We start from the raw sequence: 14,019 nt of genomic DNA, 5'->3' as shown, positions 1-14,019 counted from the left end.
ACTGAGCTTTGCCCAGGTTGTGAGTACTTCTTCAAACGGTGGATTGGGCTTCTGCATTCTGGTCCATCTGGACAAAATATTCATCCTTTGCCTTCATCTTGTTGTCCATCTCTCTTATTTCCTGGCAAACTTCCACTTATCTTTTGAGTTTTAAATTCAGCATTTCCTCCTTTGTGGACTACTTATTTTCCCGTTTGCAATTCCCTGGCCCAGAGTAGGTGCTCGATAAATATTTGTAAAGTTAGTGGGCAAATTAATAAATGAGTTAGCAATTTTTTCTTAAAAACAGCTTTATTTAGGTATGACTTATAGTCCATAAAATTCATCCTTTAAAATGTAGAATCCAGCGATTCTTAGTATATTTGGAGTTGTGCAGATATCATAATGTAATTTTATAAGTTTTTCATCTCAAAAACCTAGTACTCATTAGCCATCATTAACCATTTCATCCAATTTCATTCTTTTGCACATGGAAAACCAGTTGTTCCAGTGTCATTTGTTGAAAAGCCTGTTCATTCCTGAGTGACCAATCTGGAATGTGTTTCTTATCATATGTACTGATAGTCTTTTAATTTCTATTCTTATGTTTTGGTTTTCAGGTTGCTTATCAAGTGTCCCACAAATGAAAAAAATTTCCACATCTTATGAGGAAAGACGAAAGCAAGCTACTGCTATTGTTTTACTAGGAGTAATAGGAGCTGAATTTGGTGCAGAAATTGAACCTCCTAAACTGCTGACCAGACCTCGAAGCTCTAGTCAAATTCCTGAGGGATTTGGTTTGACTAGTGGTGGATCCAACTACTCACTGGCCAGACATACTTGTAAGTTAAAAATTCCTAATGCCGATCTACTGCTTCTCAGTACATATTACCTGTTAACAAAATCTCAGAATATTGAACATATCCTGAGTTTTAGCTCAGATAGAATGCTTAAATGACATTGGAAAGCAGCACAATCTATTTGGCACATTGCCCTGTAGTTATAGTTCTGGGACTTCTTTTTAAAAGTTAAAACATGGTCTTTTAAATGCTTTTCTTAAAATAACACATTTCTGAGCTTTGTGTTTCCACATTTTGGTCAAGACTTTAGCCAAAACTTCTAACTTCTAAAATAATTTCTGAAAAACTATGCAATGCATCTTGTCCTGAATGTGATTTGAAAAGTCAGGGGTGGAAAACCAATTTTTTGTTTTTTAAAAAGTGTGTGTGTGTGTGTGTGTGTGTGTGTGTGTGTGTGTGTGTGTGTGTAAATATATATATATGTATTTTAAAGAATGTGAATGAGGAACTACGAATTACTTCTGTAATTTAAAAAGTATTCCAATAAAATTATTCCAATAATGACTAAAAAATTACATTCAGAGCTCAAAGCGTTTGTGTCATATTGCTACTTTTGGTTCTGTGGTTGGTATGTTAATAATAGGTAAGGGTATTTTATAATGAGGTCTTTTGGTCCTTTAGTGTCAGAACTCCCTTAGGTAAGGACAGAATGTACCTACCATATTGCAGAATCATTTCTAACAAATGTGCCATCTTAACTACCAAATATAATCCTACCGATTATATCAAGATATTCTTTGTAGCATAAATTGCAATGTGTTCTTTTGGGGTTTTGGCTTTTAAGCAAGGGGAAAAGATATAGGCTACTTTGTTAGTTATGACAGCAGAGAAGTTCACTAGATCATTGTCACATACTTTTCCGGAGAAACCAGGGAGCCATACTGGCGGCTTTATTGTTAAAGCCCTCCTACAGACTTAGCGGCCTGCCTATCCTCCCTCCCCACCAGACCCCAACCCCTTTTTAGATTCTTAATCCAACAAATACGTGTTAGTGGTTGGTAATCTCTTGATCTCTGTTTGACATTGAGAATCAGGGAGTAATAATAGGAATACCACCACCAACAATAATAAAGCAACCACATAATTCTTTTGAGCATGATTTTAAGCTCTTTACATGCACTAACTCACTTAATCCTCACAATAACCCTATCAAGTGGGCTGTTCCTCAATTATTTCCATTTTACGCGTAAGGCTAATTGAGCACAGAGAGGTTTCGTTAACCTGGCTGAGATCCTTCCTGCAGGAAATGGCAGTTTTTGTCTTAACACAGGCTGTTGGTTCTAGAGCTCATGCTTTTGACCATTGTGTAAACTGCTACTGCTCAATGGTTTCTGGTGGAAAAGGGTTTAATGACTAACATGTGCTATTAGTTTATAATTTAAAAATTTATTTTCTGTCTCTTCGTTTGATCATCAAAATAGAAATGAAGATTTCTTCAAAGTAGCTCAGCCAAAATGTAGTAAAACCTGAATTTGAACTCAAGCTTCTTGCGACCTGAAAACCCACACTCTTCCCATTTTCCCTCCGGGCACGTCCACTTCCCCTCTCCTGCAGAGGCCTCTTCATCTTTTCCCAGGTTCTTCAGGTTCCCTGTTTTCCATTCATAAAACCCTGCTCAAATCTCACCTTCTCTACCAAGGGCTCTTTAATGGGCCCAACCTTTCCATGTCACTCCAGATAGCCTAGGACTTATACAGAGAGAGCCTTATTTAGAATCTTGACAGAATACTAGAGGTTAGTGAAACCTTGACATGATTTAGTCCAGTGGCTTTCAAACTTTTTTGCTCACCATCTCTCTAATGAGTATCAAGAAATGTCTAATCCCTTGCACATTTTTATATTGACAGCTAAAACTTTTTTTAACATCTTTATTGGAGTATAATTGCTTTACAATGATGTGTTAGTTTCTGCTTTATAACAAAGTGAATCAGCTATACGTAGTGTTAGTTTCTGCTTTATAACAAAGTGAATCAGCTATACGTATACATATACCGCCATATCTCCTCCCTCTTGCATCTCCCTCCCACCCTCCTTATCCCACCCCTCTAGGTGGTCACAAAGCACCGAGCTGATCTCCCTGTGCTATGCAGCTACTTCCCACTAGCTATCTATTTTACATTTGGTAGTGTATATATGTCCATGCCACTCTCTCACTTTGTCTCAGCTGACCCTTGTCCCTCTCCAGGTCCTCAAGTCCATTCTCTATGTCTGTGTCTTTATTCCTGTCCTGCCCCTAGGTTCGTCAGAACCTTTTTTTTTTTTTTTTTTTTTAGATTTCATACATATGTGTTAGCATATGGTATTTGTTTTTCCCTTTCTGACTTACTTCATTCTGTATGACAGACTCTAGGTCCATCCACCTCGCCACAAATAACTCAATTTCATTTCTTTTTATGGCTGAGTAATATTCCATAGTATATATGTGCCACATCTTCTTTATCCATTCTTCTGTCAGTGGACACTTAGGTTGCTTCCATGTCCTGGCTATTGTAAACAGAGCTGTAGTGAACATTGTGGTACATGACTCTTCGAATTATGGTTTTCTCGGGTATATGCCCATTAGTGGGATTGCTGGGTTGTATGGTAGTTCCATTTTTAGTTTTTTAAGAAACCTCCATACTGTTCTCCATAGTGTGACAGCTAAAACTTTTTAATAGTAAGTTTAAACATTTGCAAAAGATATAATTTTGAGGATATTGTGAATATTGACATTTAAAAATAAAACTATTGTTCTTTTAAATATATTCAGTAGAATATTCAGCATAACTGTTTGATACCCATAATCATCCATTAAAAAAACTGCATGACAGACTTTCCTTTAAATGTCAGAAATCTTACATCCTTGATTATTTTCCTTGAAGAGAGAAAATGTCTACTCTCACAGTTTTAGTGAAGGTGTTAATTTGCATATTTAGCATCCCAAAATCAATTCCTTTAAACCAACTTTGCCGTAAAACTACGTGTGCTTACAAAACTATGTGTTCCTTGAAAAGTTTTAAGATGCTCCCTTTTGAAGGGATTACTTATTTTGAAGGCTACTGATTTAGTCCAACATGTTTTATATAATATTTCAACAGCATTCATTTGTATTTTATATTTTCCGGCAAGGAAAGTAAACATAAATGTTGTTTCTCTGGAATTTTCATATAGCTTATTATCTTAGTATCTGTATATAAATGTAGGGACATCATAAATTAATGAATGGCTGACTGATTTTCATCCAAGCCATTGGATGGTTGCTAGGCAGATTAGTTTACACCACATTATCTTAGTTATCTAGACTAATACTGTTATCGTCTGTTTTCTAACCACAGTTTATCTTTATATGAAATTCTGATATTCATTAATTTGCTTCTGTAGGTCTTTTCTTTTGACTTATAGTTTCATCTGCAAATTGTTACTGCTGTAACTAGAAAAAGAGGAAATGGGTTAGTTGAAAAGAGGCAATTTTTAAGAAGCTATAGCACAGTAGAAATAGAGATTTTTCAAAGAAGCCCTAGGAATTGATAAAAGAACCAAAGGGTCTTAGTACTGCTCTCTGGTTTATTAAAATTCAGGGAGCTGAACTACAGTAAAGGGGTCCTGAAGCCTATTTCTGACATGATGGAAACCCTGGGCTGAGCTGTGCTATGGAGGGACTTTTGCCTGGGGCTACCTCAACTTTCCCAGGCAAGGGAAATAAAATTTACCCAAACATTTAAAATAGTGAAGCCTTTTGGAATCAAGTTTGTTCTTGGAGCACTTTGGATAAAGAATGTAGATGTAGATAGGGCAGAAGGTAATGTTTCTTAGCAAATAATATTTATAATTCATTGTAACAAAAGACAGATTCTGAGAGGTTTCTTAGCAAGTAGAAATCGTATATAAAAATGAATAATATAGTACCTATTGGAACAAGTTCAAAATGTATAAAATGTCCATGTTATTTTCCTCTTATTATGGTTGCCCTATTTTATTTTAATAATTTTAAAGTATTTTCAAGATCTCCTGAGTTTCTTTTTTTTGTTTGTTTGTTTGTTTTGTTTTTTTGCGGTACGCGGGCCTCTCACTGTTGTGGCCTCTGCCGTTGCGGAGCACAGGCTTCGGACGCACAGGCTCAGTGGCCGTGGCTCACGGGCCCAGCCGCTCCGTGGCATGTGGGATCTTCCCGGACCGGGGCATGAACCCGTGTCCCCTGCATCGGCAGGCGGACTCTCACCCACTGTGCCACCAGGGAAGCCCCTGAGTTTCTTTTAACTTCCATCCCGTTGTCCTTTTTTTCCCTCAAAGGTCTTAGATTCCTTGGTGGTAGATTTGCATAATACCACAGGGATTTTTAAGAATTGGGATGTCTTGATTAAATTTATGTTTATCAGTTTAAATCTTGCTCTCTCTTTAAAAAATGTTTTTTGATTATTTGGAATCTATAGATGGTTTATTTTATTTTTAAAATTTTTTGGCTGTGCCATGTGGGATCTTAGTTCCCCGACCAGGGATTGAACCCATGCCCCCTGCATTGGGAGCAAGGAGTCCCAACCACTGGACCACCAGGGAAGTCCCACATCTTGCTCTCTTGATTGGAAACAGTCAGATGTCTAAATGTTCTGTGTGTTACTTGGGCTCTTTTCAATGAGTTCTGTGTAATATTAACCTGCTATAATGTTAACCTGCCGGAAGTTACTGTATGTATCGCTATGGTATTTGTTTATGTGGCATTTAGAATGTATTACCATTAAATATTTAGTCTTTATGGCATCCTGTTGAATGAGATAATAATTATTATCCTCATTCTGAGATAAGACCATTAAGATACAATATTTTTTGAAGTTTAATTGCTAGAGTTCTAGCCTTCCTCGTAAAGCCATTCTGTGAAAACTCATAATGTAGTCAAATTCCAATCATCCATATTGATGGGGAGGGCGGGGAGAGACACTGATGCCTAATTCAAAAGTCATACATAGTTTTATAATACATTTTATACTTATGTTGGAATATATATGAATCTTTTGTGGGTGTTACATTTTACATAAAGTGTCAAAATCACATATTGAAGACAAAGCTGAAGGACTCTGGAGATTAAGAGGCCTAGACCAGGCTACTCTGTGACCTTGTACTCTTGGGAAGCAAAGCGACCCTCTGGGTTGCAGTTTCCTCTTGTATTAAAGAAAGAGCAGGAACTGTTCTGTCTTTAAAGCCTCTTTCGGTCCAATTAGTCTCTGCTTCTGAAGTGAAATGGAAAACATCCCAGGAAATTTCCCTTCTTCATCTTCCCAGTTTCCTCTCCATGTAGGGATGGATGCTTTCTTGTGTCTCATCAACTCAGCTTCAATAGAGACCTTCCTTAATTTTTATTCCAATCCACAAATGAGGCATTGTTAGAATATCTTAGGGAATTATTTATAATGTTACCTTCTAGGTCTTTTGGTTCATTCTTTCATTTGGTCTCTTCTGCTCATTTTATAATTGTGGAATGATGCTGGCGCATCTGTAGTAGATCACATTTTGATCTCTCATTAGCTTTCTGACTTTGGGCAAGTGTCGTAACTCACTTCCCTAGGCAGCCAACTCTGAGACAGACTTGTGTGTGGGAGTATCCTTGGCATCAGTACCTTGAGGGAGTGAAAGAGGCAGGGTTGGGCAGAGGGAGAAGTTGAATTGCATTTCAATTGCCTAGAAAGCTTCAGTGACCTTGGGAACTCTGGAGCTGGGATAGACTTTGGACTTGTCCTGAATTGAGTCTAAGGCCTCAGCCTTTAAGTCCCATGTCATTCAGTCATTGGATCTGTGGTGCCCTGAGGAAGGGGTGTGATCTTGGGTGAGGCAGCCCTTTTCATCCTGGGGCAAATCCCACAGAAGGAATCAGCTGAGTCTTTTCAGCCATGAACAGCAGCAAGAGCTTGGGGAGTGGTTGCTTCCATCGTGGAGGGGAGGAGATGGGCAGCCTCTCCAGGCTTCTGCTCAGCATGTTATTCCTGTGTGTCCCAGCTCCCCCTTGTGTCCACAGACGTGGAGGGAGGTACCACCATTTATTTAACACACTGTCTATTCCAAGTCCATATGTATCTCTTGTTACCCTGCAAGACAGATATTTTATCCAACATGAGGCACATTAATAATAGCTGATTCCTGAGCGTTTACTCTGTGCCAGGCATTTTGCTATGCTCTTTACATGTATTATCTTATTTAATCTTCAAAACATATCAATTAAACACTATTACCATTTATCAGATGAGGACACTGAAGCTTTGCTCAGTACTCACTGAACATTGATGAAGTTGAATTAAACTTTCTTCTTGCAGACAGTAAATTGAAGGCATAGGTCAAACGTTTTAACATCATACTGCTAAAAAGTGTCAGGCCCGGACTTGAACACTTGTCTTCCAAATCTAAATCAGTGTATGTTCACCATTTCACACAGTTGTCTTGTGTCATAAACAAGTGTGATTCAGAAGTGGTGCTGCACAAAAGAGGGGCATGTCAGCAAGCAGCAGCTCACCTGGAAATAGGAGCACTGTTGAATCATTTGTTTAGGGCTCTGCTGGTGGCACAGAGGGAGAAACATGTACAAAATCCACATCTCCACACTTATGAAATGGTTTGCATCTATGTTGTGAAATATTTAGAACAGAGAAAGAAAATGAATTTTTCCCTGCAGTGGGTCTTTAGGAATTCTACAACGCCAGGGTTCTTCAGCTGGCCAAGGTGCGTGGTGTCACTGATGTTACCTGGAAAATGCTATGTTTATGTGCACTTGCATTTCTGTTCTGGAAAAATGTTCCAGGTTCCATTCAATTCTCAAGAGACAGTCATTAAAATAAAAACAGTTAAGAACCCCAAGAGTTTGTTGGAATAAATGGCTTCTTTGTTATTATGATGTTTTGAAACAAGATAGAGTTATGTTCCTCTTGATTAGTTCAGTTGTAATACCACCAAGTGGAAGCCTCAATTAGATGTGTCTCAGGAATGTTTAAATTCTGTGAAACCTGTATTTAGAGTTTTACATTATTCTGGTGCTATGCTTGATTTTACTTTGTTGTGGTCTACTGTCGTGAAAATGATCCCCCATATACTTTGTGTACTTTCTCACCATTCATGTTTTATTTAATGACTGTATTAATATTGGTTGAAGTTGATGTAATAACGAATTTATTTCCTACATTTTAAGGTGAGAAAGTTAAGCCAAATCTCAGGTGTTTTATTCAGCAAGATTGGGACCAAGTCACTGAATTGCAATTAATAACAAAACTAGCAGTGGTGGCAAGTTATGAGAAAAAGCAGCAACAATGATGAGGAAAGCATTGTTGCATTTGCAAGGGTAAGCAGTGACCAAAAAAAATGGATCTTTTCACTGGTCACGCAAGAGCCATCAGATGGTGTTGCTGAGGTGCCGCTGCGGCCATAGAGTCTGCATTTCCATTTGCTTACCCTTGTGTGTCTAACCTGGCCTTCCAGGCACCTGCGAGGGGACCTGCCTCCCTGCCTGGCTTCTTACCCCACTGTCCATCTCATTCTCTCTTATTGTCCTAACTCAGCATCCCCTGTTCTTTACTGCCACTTCTCGCATGTAATTTTACCTTTGAAAATCATCCTGGTCCAGATGCCACTTGACTTGCGTTGCCATCACACCTTCAGTGTTTAGAACTGTAATTCTTCATTCTGGCTATGCTCTAAAATCATATGTAGAATGTTTTAAAAATGCATGTGTCTGAGCCTCACCCTGGAGTTCCTATTCAGAAAGTCAGGGGTGGGGTTTGGGCATCTATGTTATTTTTAAAGCTTCATATGTGATTTTCATCTGTAGCGTAGCCAGAATAGAGGAACCCAGTAGAATATAGAGTCCTTCACAGTTATTTTACATTGAGTGTTCTATGGTAGTTCTGGTCACTAAACTACCTTAATGCACGAATTGTAATTTTCTTTATATTTTGAAGTGGAAGAGGTAGTGGGAACTAATCAGAGTGCATAAGTGACATTTATATTACTCTCAGAGCTAATTCTTTAGGTAGTGCAGCCTTTTTATTGGAATTTCATTATTCTGGATTGCTTGGGTTTGAATCTTGAATCACTACTCAGTAGCTGTGTGGCCTTACATGCTTTTGCCTGTTCCTTTAACTAAAAAGTAGGAATAATAATATCACTTACCTCACAGAGTGAGTATTGTGAGGATAAGTAAATTAGCGTATGCAAAGCACTTTGAAAAGTGCCTGACGTACACGTGTTAGTTGAACGTTAGTTATTATTATCGTTACCAGAATCGTGTATAGAAGAATAAAGAAAGGAAATACATCTGCTATGTATTGGGACATTTATATGTGTATAGACGACTTTTAAAAATCTTCCTAAGAATCTTATAAGGCAGGTATTACTGTCAACATTTTATATATGAGTGAACTGATACTCTTAAAAATTAGATAACTTCCTTAAGGTTATCTGTCTTATAAAGGATATGAATCCAGATGCAATTTGCCCCCAAAGCCCATGATATTATATTCTACAATACATACTGATTCCTACTGTTTGTGGTAATCTATATTAGTTCCCAGAGGATTTATATAAAAATGCACTTTTCTTTCGTCATATTATTATACTTGTGTTGAAATAAAACGCCAAATATTTTTGTAATTATTTATTTGTATTCTTATGTATTTGTATATTATTTACTTAGATGAATTTCTACATATTTATTACCTGTTTCTCATTTTAACCACATCAACATACTAAGCTCAGATCAAATGGGAAATTTCACTACTCTTGTTTTTACTTATAAATAATTCATGTTGTATAACAGCTTTGTCGTTTTAACTGAGATCTGACGCTTGCATTACAGACCCTGTTTGGTGATGTAATCCCATCCTTGTTGTCCAAAAATAGTTTTAGTTTGCAACTCTTTTTGTTAATTTGCTACACTATGGGTTTTAGGTTCCTCTTCCATAAAACGAGTAAGTTGGACAAGGTTATTTCTAAGGCCACTTCCATCTAAAATTACACAGTTCTGTGAAATTATTAAAGTGATTTATTATTATTCTAACTACAGAGCTTGTGTTTATTACTGCCACTTGAACTTGCTATCTTATTTTCATTGTTCTTTACCAGTTGCTTTTCTGCTTTTAAAGGTTCTAGTATTCCACTGTTATGCCATGTTTGAAACTGAGCATCTTTAAAGTATTTTTCTGCCATCCCTCCTTATGGGTACCTCATATCAGCATACCAGGCTACAGTTATTTCCACAAAACTCATTCCCCACACGTGTCCAGCTTTGTGGACTTGTGCTATGTTGATGTAGTTGTACTCTAGACCACAGACCAGCAAACCATAGCTATGGATCAACCCTCGCCCCCTGCCTATTTTTTTCAAATACAATTTTATTGGAACCCAGCTGTACCTACTTATTTACATACTGTTTGGCATTTCACACTACAACGGCAGTAGTTGCTGTAGAGATTGTATGGCCTACAAAGCCAAAAATATTTATTATCTGGCTGTTGACAGAAAAAAATTTGCCAACCTTCCTGTACATTATTTGAAACATTTGTTAGTGGTCCTTTCTGTTAGTGGTCCATTTAATATACAAAAGGGCTTTGAGGTAACTTTGTTAAAAATATTTCAGTAGCTAAATATAACATCTGTGGTACTCTGAGATCTATATCCTTATAAGATGTAGTACAAAGGCCTTATACCAATTTTTTGGTCTAGAATGTAATGCAGCATTGGTATAAATCTCTGCCAACCATCTAATGTATGTACTAGTTACCTTGATTGAGTTGCAGATTCAGTGACAGGTTTTAGCATTGTATTGCTAGTGGCAACCCTTTTATTTTGCATAAGACTTTCTTATATCTGATATTTAAGTAACCTTGGTCTGAAGTTTTCTGACAGCTCTGCAGAATGGTTCCTTCACATTTGTATGTCCTATATATGTGTGCTCCAGGGTCGCTGTAATTAACATATTTAATTCTGTAAGTTCAAACAATTTTATATCAAAAAGGGACAAAGGGGAACATCTAGTTTAACCTTTTCAAAAGCTGCAGAACTTTTGATGGTTCCCTTTTGATGGTTGGCCTTTTGTAGGAAGTGAATAGAAACCTTTCGTAACCTTGTTTGTAGATTCCCTGCCATGTCCTTCAAAAACACAGTTTCCAAGGATGTTGAATGGTAGGGAGCCCAAGACTGTTTGAGTGCTTTATACCCTAGCTTCCATGATCATACAGTAAGTGCTGGTGAACTTGTTGGTGCTACCCAGTTCAATTGGGAGCTTCCAGAGCCCGAATCTATTAGAGGACATGAATGCTTGTATGAAATCAATAAATGTAGAGCTCTTTCCTTACACCTTTGGTTTTCAAATTGTGTTCTGTAGAATCCTGGGACTCCATAGAGATGGCTCAGTGACTGCCTGCGCTCTTAAATCTCCTTCAAGCACAGCAGCGCTGACTTTTCTGTGTTTTAGAAGTTGAAATTTGGCATGACATTGTATCCACAAAGAGAAACTGACGAAAACAGGGCTAGAGGGACTTCCCTGGTGGTGCAGTGGTTAAGAATCCGCCTGCCAATGCAGGGGACACGAGTTCGATCCCTGGTCAGGGAAGATCCCACATGCTGCAGAGAAACTAAGCCGTGCGCCACAACTACTGAGCCTGTGCTCTGGAGCCCGCGAGCCACAACTACTGAGCCCCCACTCCTAGAGCCCATGCTCCACAACAAGAGAAGCCACCATAATGAGAAGCCCACACAGTGCAACAAAGAGTAGCCCCCGCTCGCCACAACTAGAGAAAGCCCGTGTGTAGCAACGAAGACCCAATGCAGCCAAAAATAAATAAATTAATTAATTAATTAATTTAAAACGAAAAAACAGGGCTAGACTCTTAAAAGCAAAACAAAACACCAAATATCTGAAAACTAGAAATTACATATCCTTCAAAAACTCAATGATAATCAAAATTCTTCATTTGCCCACTCAAATTTGCTCTGCTTTCAGCCTTTCCCATCTCAGTTGATGATTACTTTCTTTCCAGTTTCTTAGAGTCATCCCTAATTCCTTCCTCTCTCGGACAACATCTAATCCATCAGGAAATCTTATTGGCTCTACCTTCAAAATATATCCAAAATTCAGCACTTCTTCCCACCTTTACTGTTATCACCCTGGTTGGAAACCTTCATTTCTCACTGGGATTACTGCCGAGCCATCCAGCTTCTACCCTTATCCCTTTATAGTGCGGTTTTAAACATAGCAGTCATGGTAGTGATGCTTTTAAGACCTAGGGTAGATCTTATCACTCAAGGGTATCCAGACAACTAATCAGCCACATAGGTACTCAAAAATCTGTAGCTTTTCTTTATAATACTAAACAAAATAGAAAATATAGAGAATCATCATTTTTTGAAAGACCCTTCGAACTACTAAGACCCTAAGAACCAGGAAGAAAAAGACAGACAACCCAGTTAAAAAACAGAATAGAAACAGAATAGGACTATAGGCAGGCATTTTATCACGGAAGGAATGAAGATGCCAAAAAATACTCAGCTTACCCAGTAATTAAAGGAATTTGGGGTTAGGAAAAATTTACAAAAACACTTGTTTGTTTAAAAGCATTTTTTTTTACAGTGGATATTCGTGTAATTAAAATAAAATGATAGATGCTCATATTTTACAAATATTTTAAAGATCTCAATAATAATGGCAACCAAAAGAAGTACCATAGACCATATCTAAGAATAAACTTAAGAAATATGGAAGAAACTACAATATGTCACTGAGGGAAATAAAATAATATTTGAGTAAATAAAAAGGCATGTAGTTCTTGGATGGTTAAGATAATACCACGTGGTAAATATCTCAGTTGTTCCCAAGTTAATATATAAATCTCACACAAACACTAAAAATCTCAACATTGTTCTTTTAATAGCTAGTCAAAATTATTCTAAAATTAACACACCACAGATAAATGGAATATGTGATTTATTTTGTTTTATTCAGTAAACATATATAGCACTAATAATATACCAGTCACTATCTTAGGTACTTTATAAATATTATTTAATCCTAATTATAACCCCTTGACATATGTAATTATTAAAAAAGTCAACCTCTACAGTACTGCAAAAATGTAAAATATCTAGGCATTAGCTTAACAAAGAATATGCAAGACTTTTAGGAAAATTTTTTTTAATTTTATTGAAGTTGTTTATAAAGACCTAACTAAATAGGGAGATATGCACTTTTATGGATAAGAGTATCATAAGAATGTCAGTTTTCATAAATTCAATACCATTCCAAATAAAATACCAATAGGGTCTTTGTTATTGTTTTTTGTTATTGAACTTACAAGCTGATTCTCAAATTTATATGATAAGACAATGAGCTAAGAAAAGCCATGACATTTCTAAAGAAGAAGAACAAGGTGGAGGGATTTCCCTTACTTATATCAAAAGTTATAAATTTATAGCAATTATTATAGTGTTATCTTGGTGAAGAACAGACCAATAGACCTATGGAACAGAATAGACAGGACAGAAATGGTTCTATGTATACATAGGAATTTGACTCTATAGATCTAGCATTGTAGATCAGTGAAATAAGGGATAGACTTTTTGATACATGGTATACTTACCATTGGCTATTCATAAGGAAGAATAATGAAATTGGATCCCTCTTGCCCATCATAGCCAAAAAGATCAATTCTATATAAAGACTTAAATATGAAAGCTAAAACAATAATACTTTAAAAAGATGATATAGGAAAGCCTAGCCTTGGAATGGGGAACAATTCTGTAAACAGGTGACAGAAAGTCCAACCAAATAATAAAGAGAATGGGTAAATTCAACTACATTAAAATTAGAAACTTCTATAATCAACAATACCTTTTAAAAAGTAAAAAGTAAAGCCACAAAGAGGAAAAAGGTATTTATAACACAGGTCACTGACAAGAGATTGTTAAGCACACACACAGACACACACACACAACTGAGTAAGAAAAAGACAAATGCAGAGCAGAAAAGTGGGTAAAGATTGAAAAAGCACTCCACAAAAGGAAATAAAAATGGCTAATAAACCTATAAAAAGATGATAAGTCTTATTATAAGGGAAATGCAAATTAAAAGCCAAATGAGCTGTCATTTCTCATCTACCAAACTGAAAGCTTGAAGTCTGACGTTATCAAATTTCTGCAAGCATTAGGAGCAACTAGTACTCTTTTACACTTACTG

General features: G+C 36.9%; 1 protein-coding gene across 1 annotated transcript in view; it reads left to right on the top strand.

Annotated features, from left to right (window-relative positions):
* WDR7 (WD repeat domain 7) overlaps positions 1 to 14,019 on the top strand; it is a 372,564-nt gene that overhangs the window by 212,122 nt on the left and 146,423 nt on the right. Inside the window, 1 exon segment of the mRNA XM_032602743.1 lies at positions 600 to 821. Coding sequence (XP_032458634.1) covers positions 600 to 821 — 222 coding nt within the window.

This window comes from Phocoena sinus, chromosome 14 (assembly GCF_008692025.1).
Source record: "Phocoena sinus isolate mPhoSin1 chromosome 14, mPhoSin1.pri, whole genome shotgun sequence".
NCBI classification, from domain to species: Eukaryota; Metazoa; Chordata; class Mammalia; order Artiodactyla; family Phocoenidae; genus Phocoena; species Phocoena sinus.
This window is presented reverse-complemented; position numbering and strand designations above follow the sequence as displayed.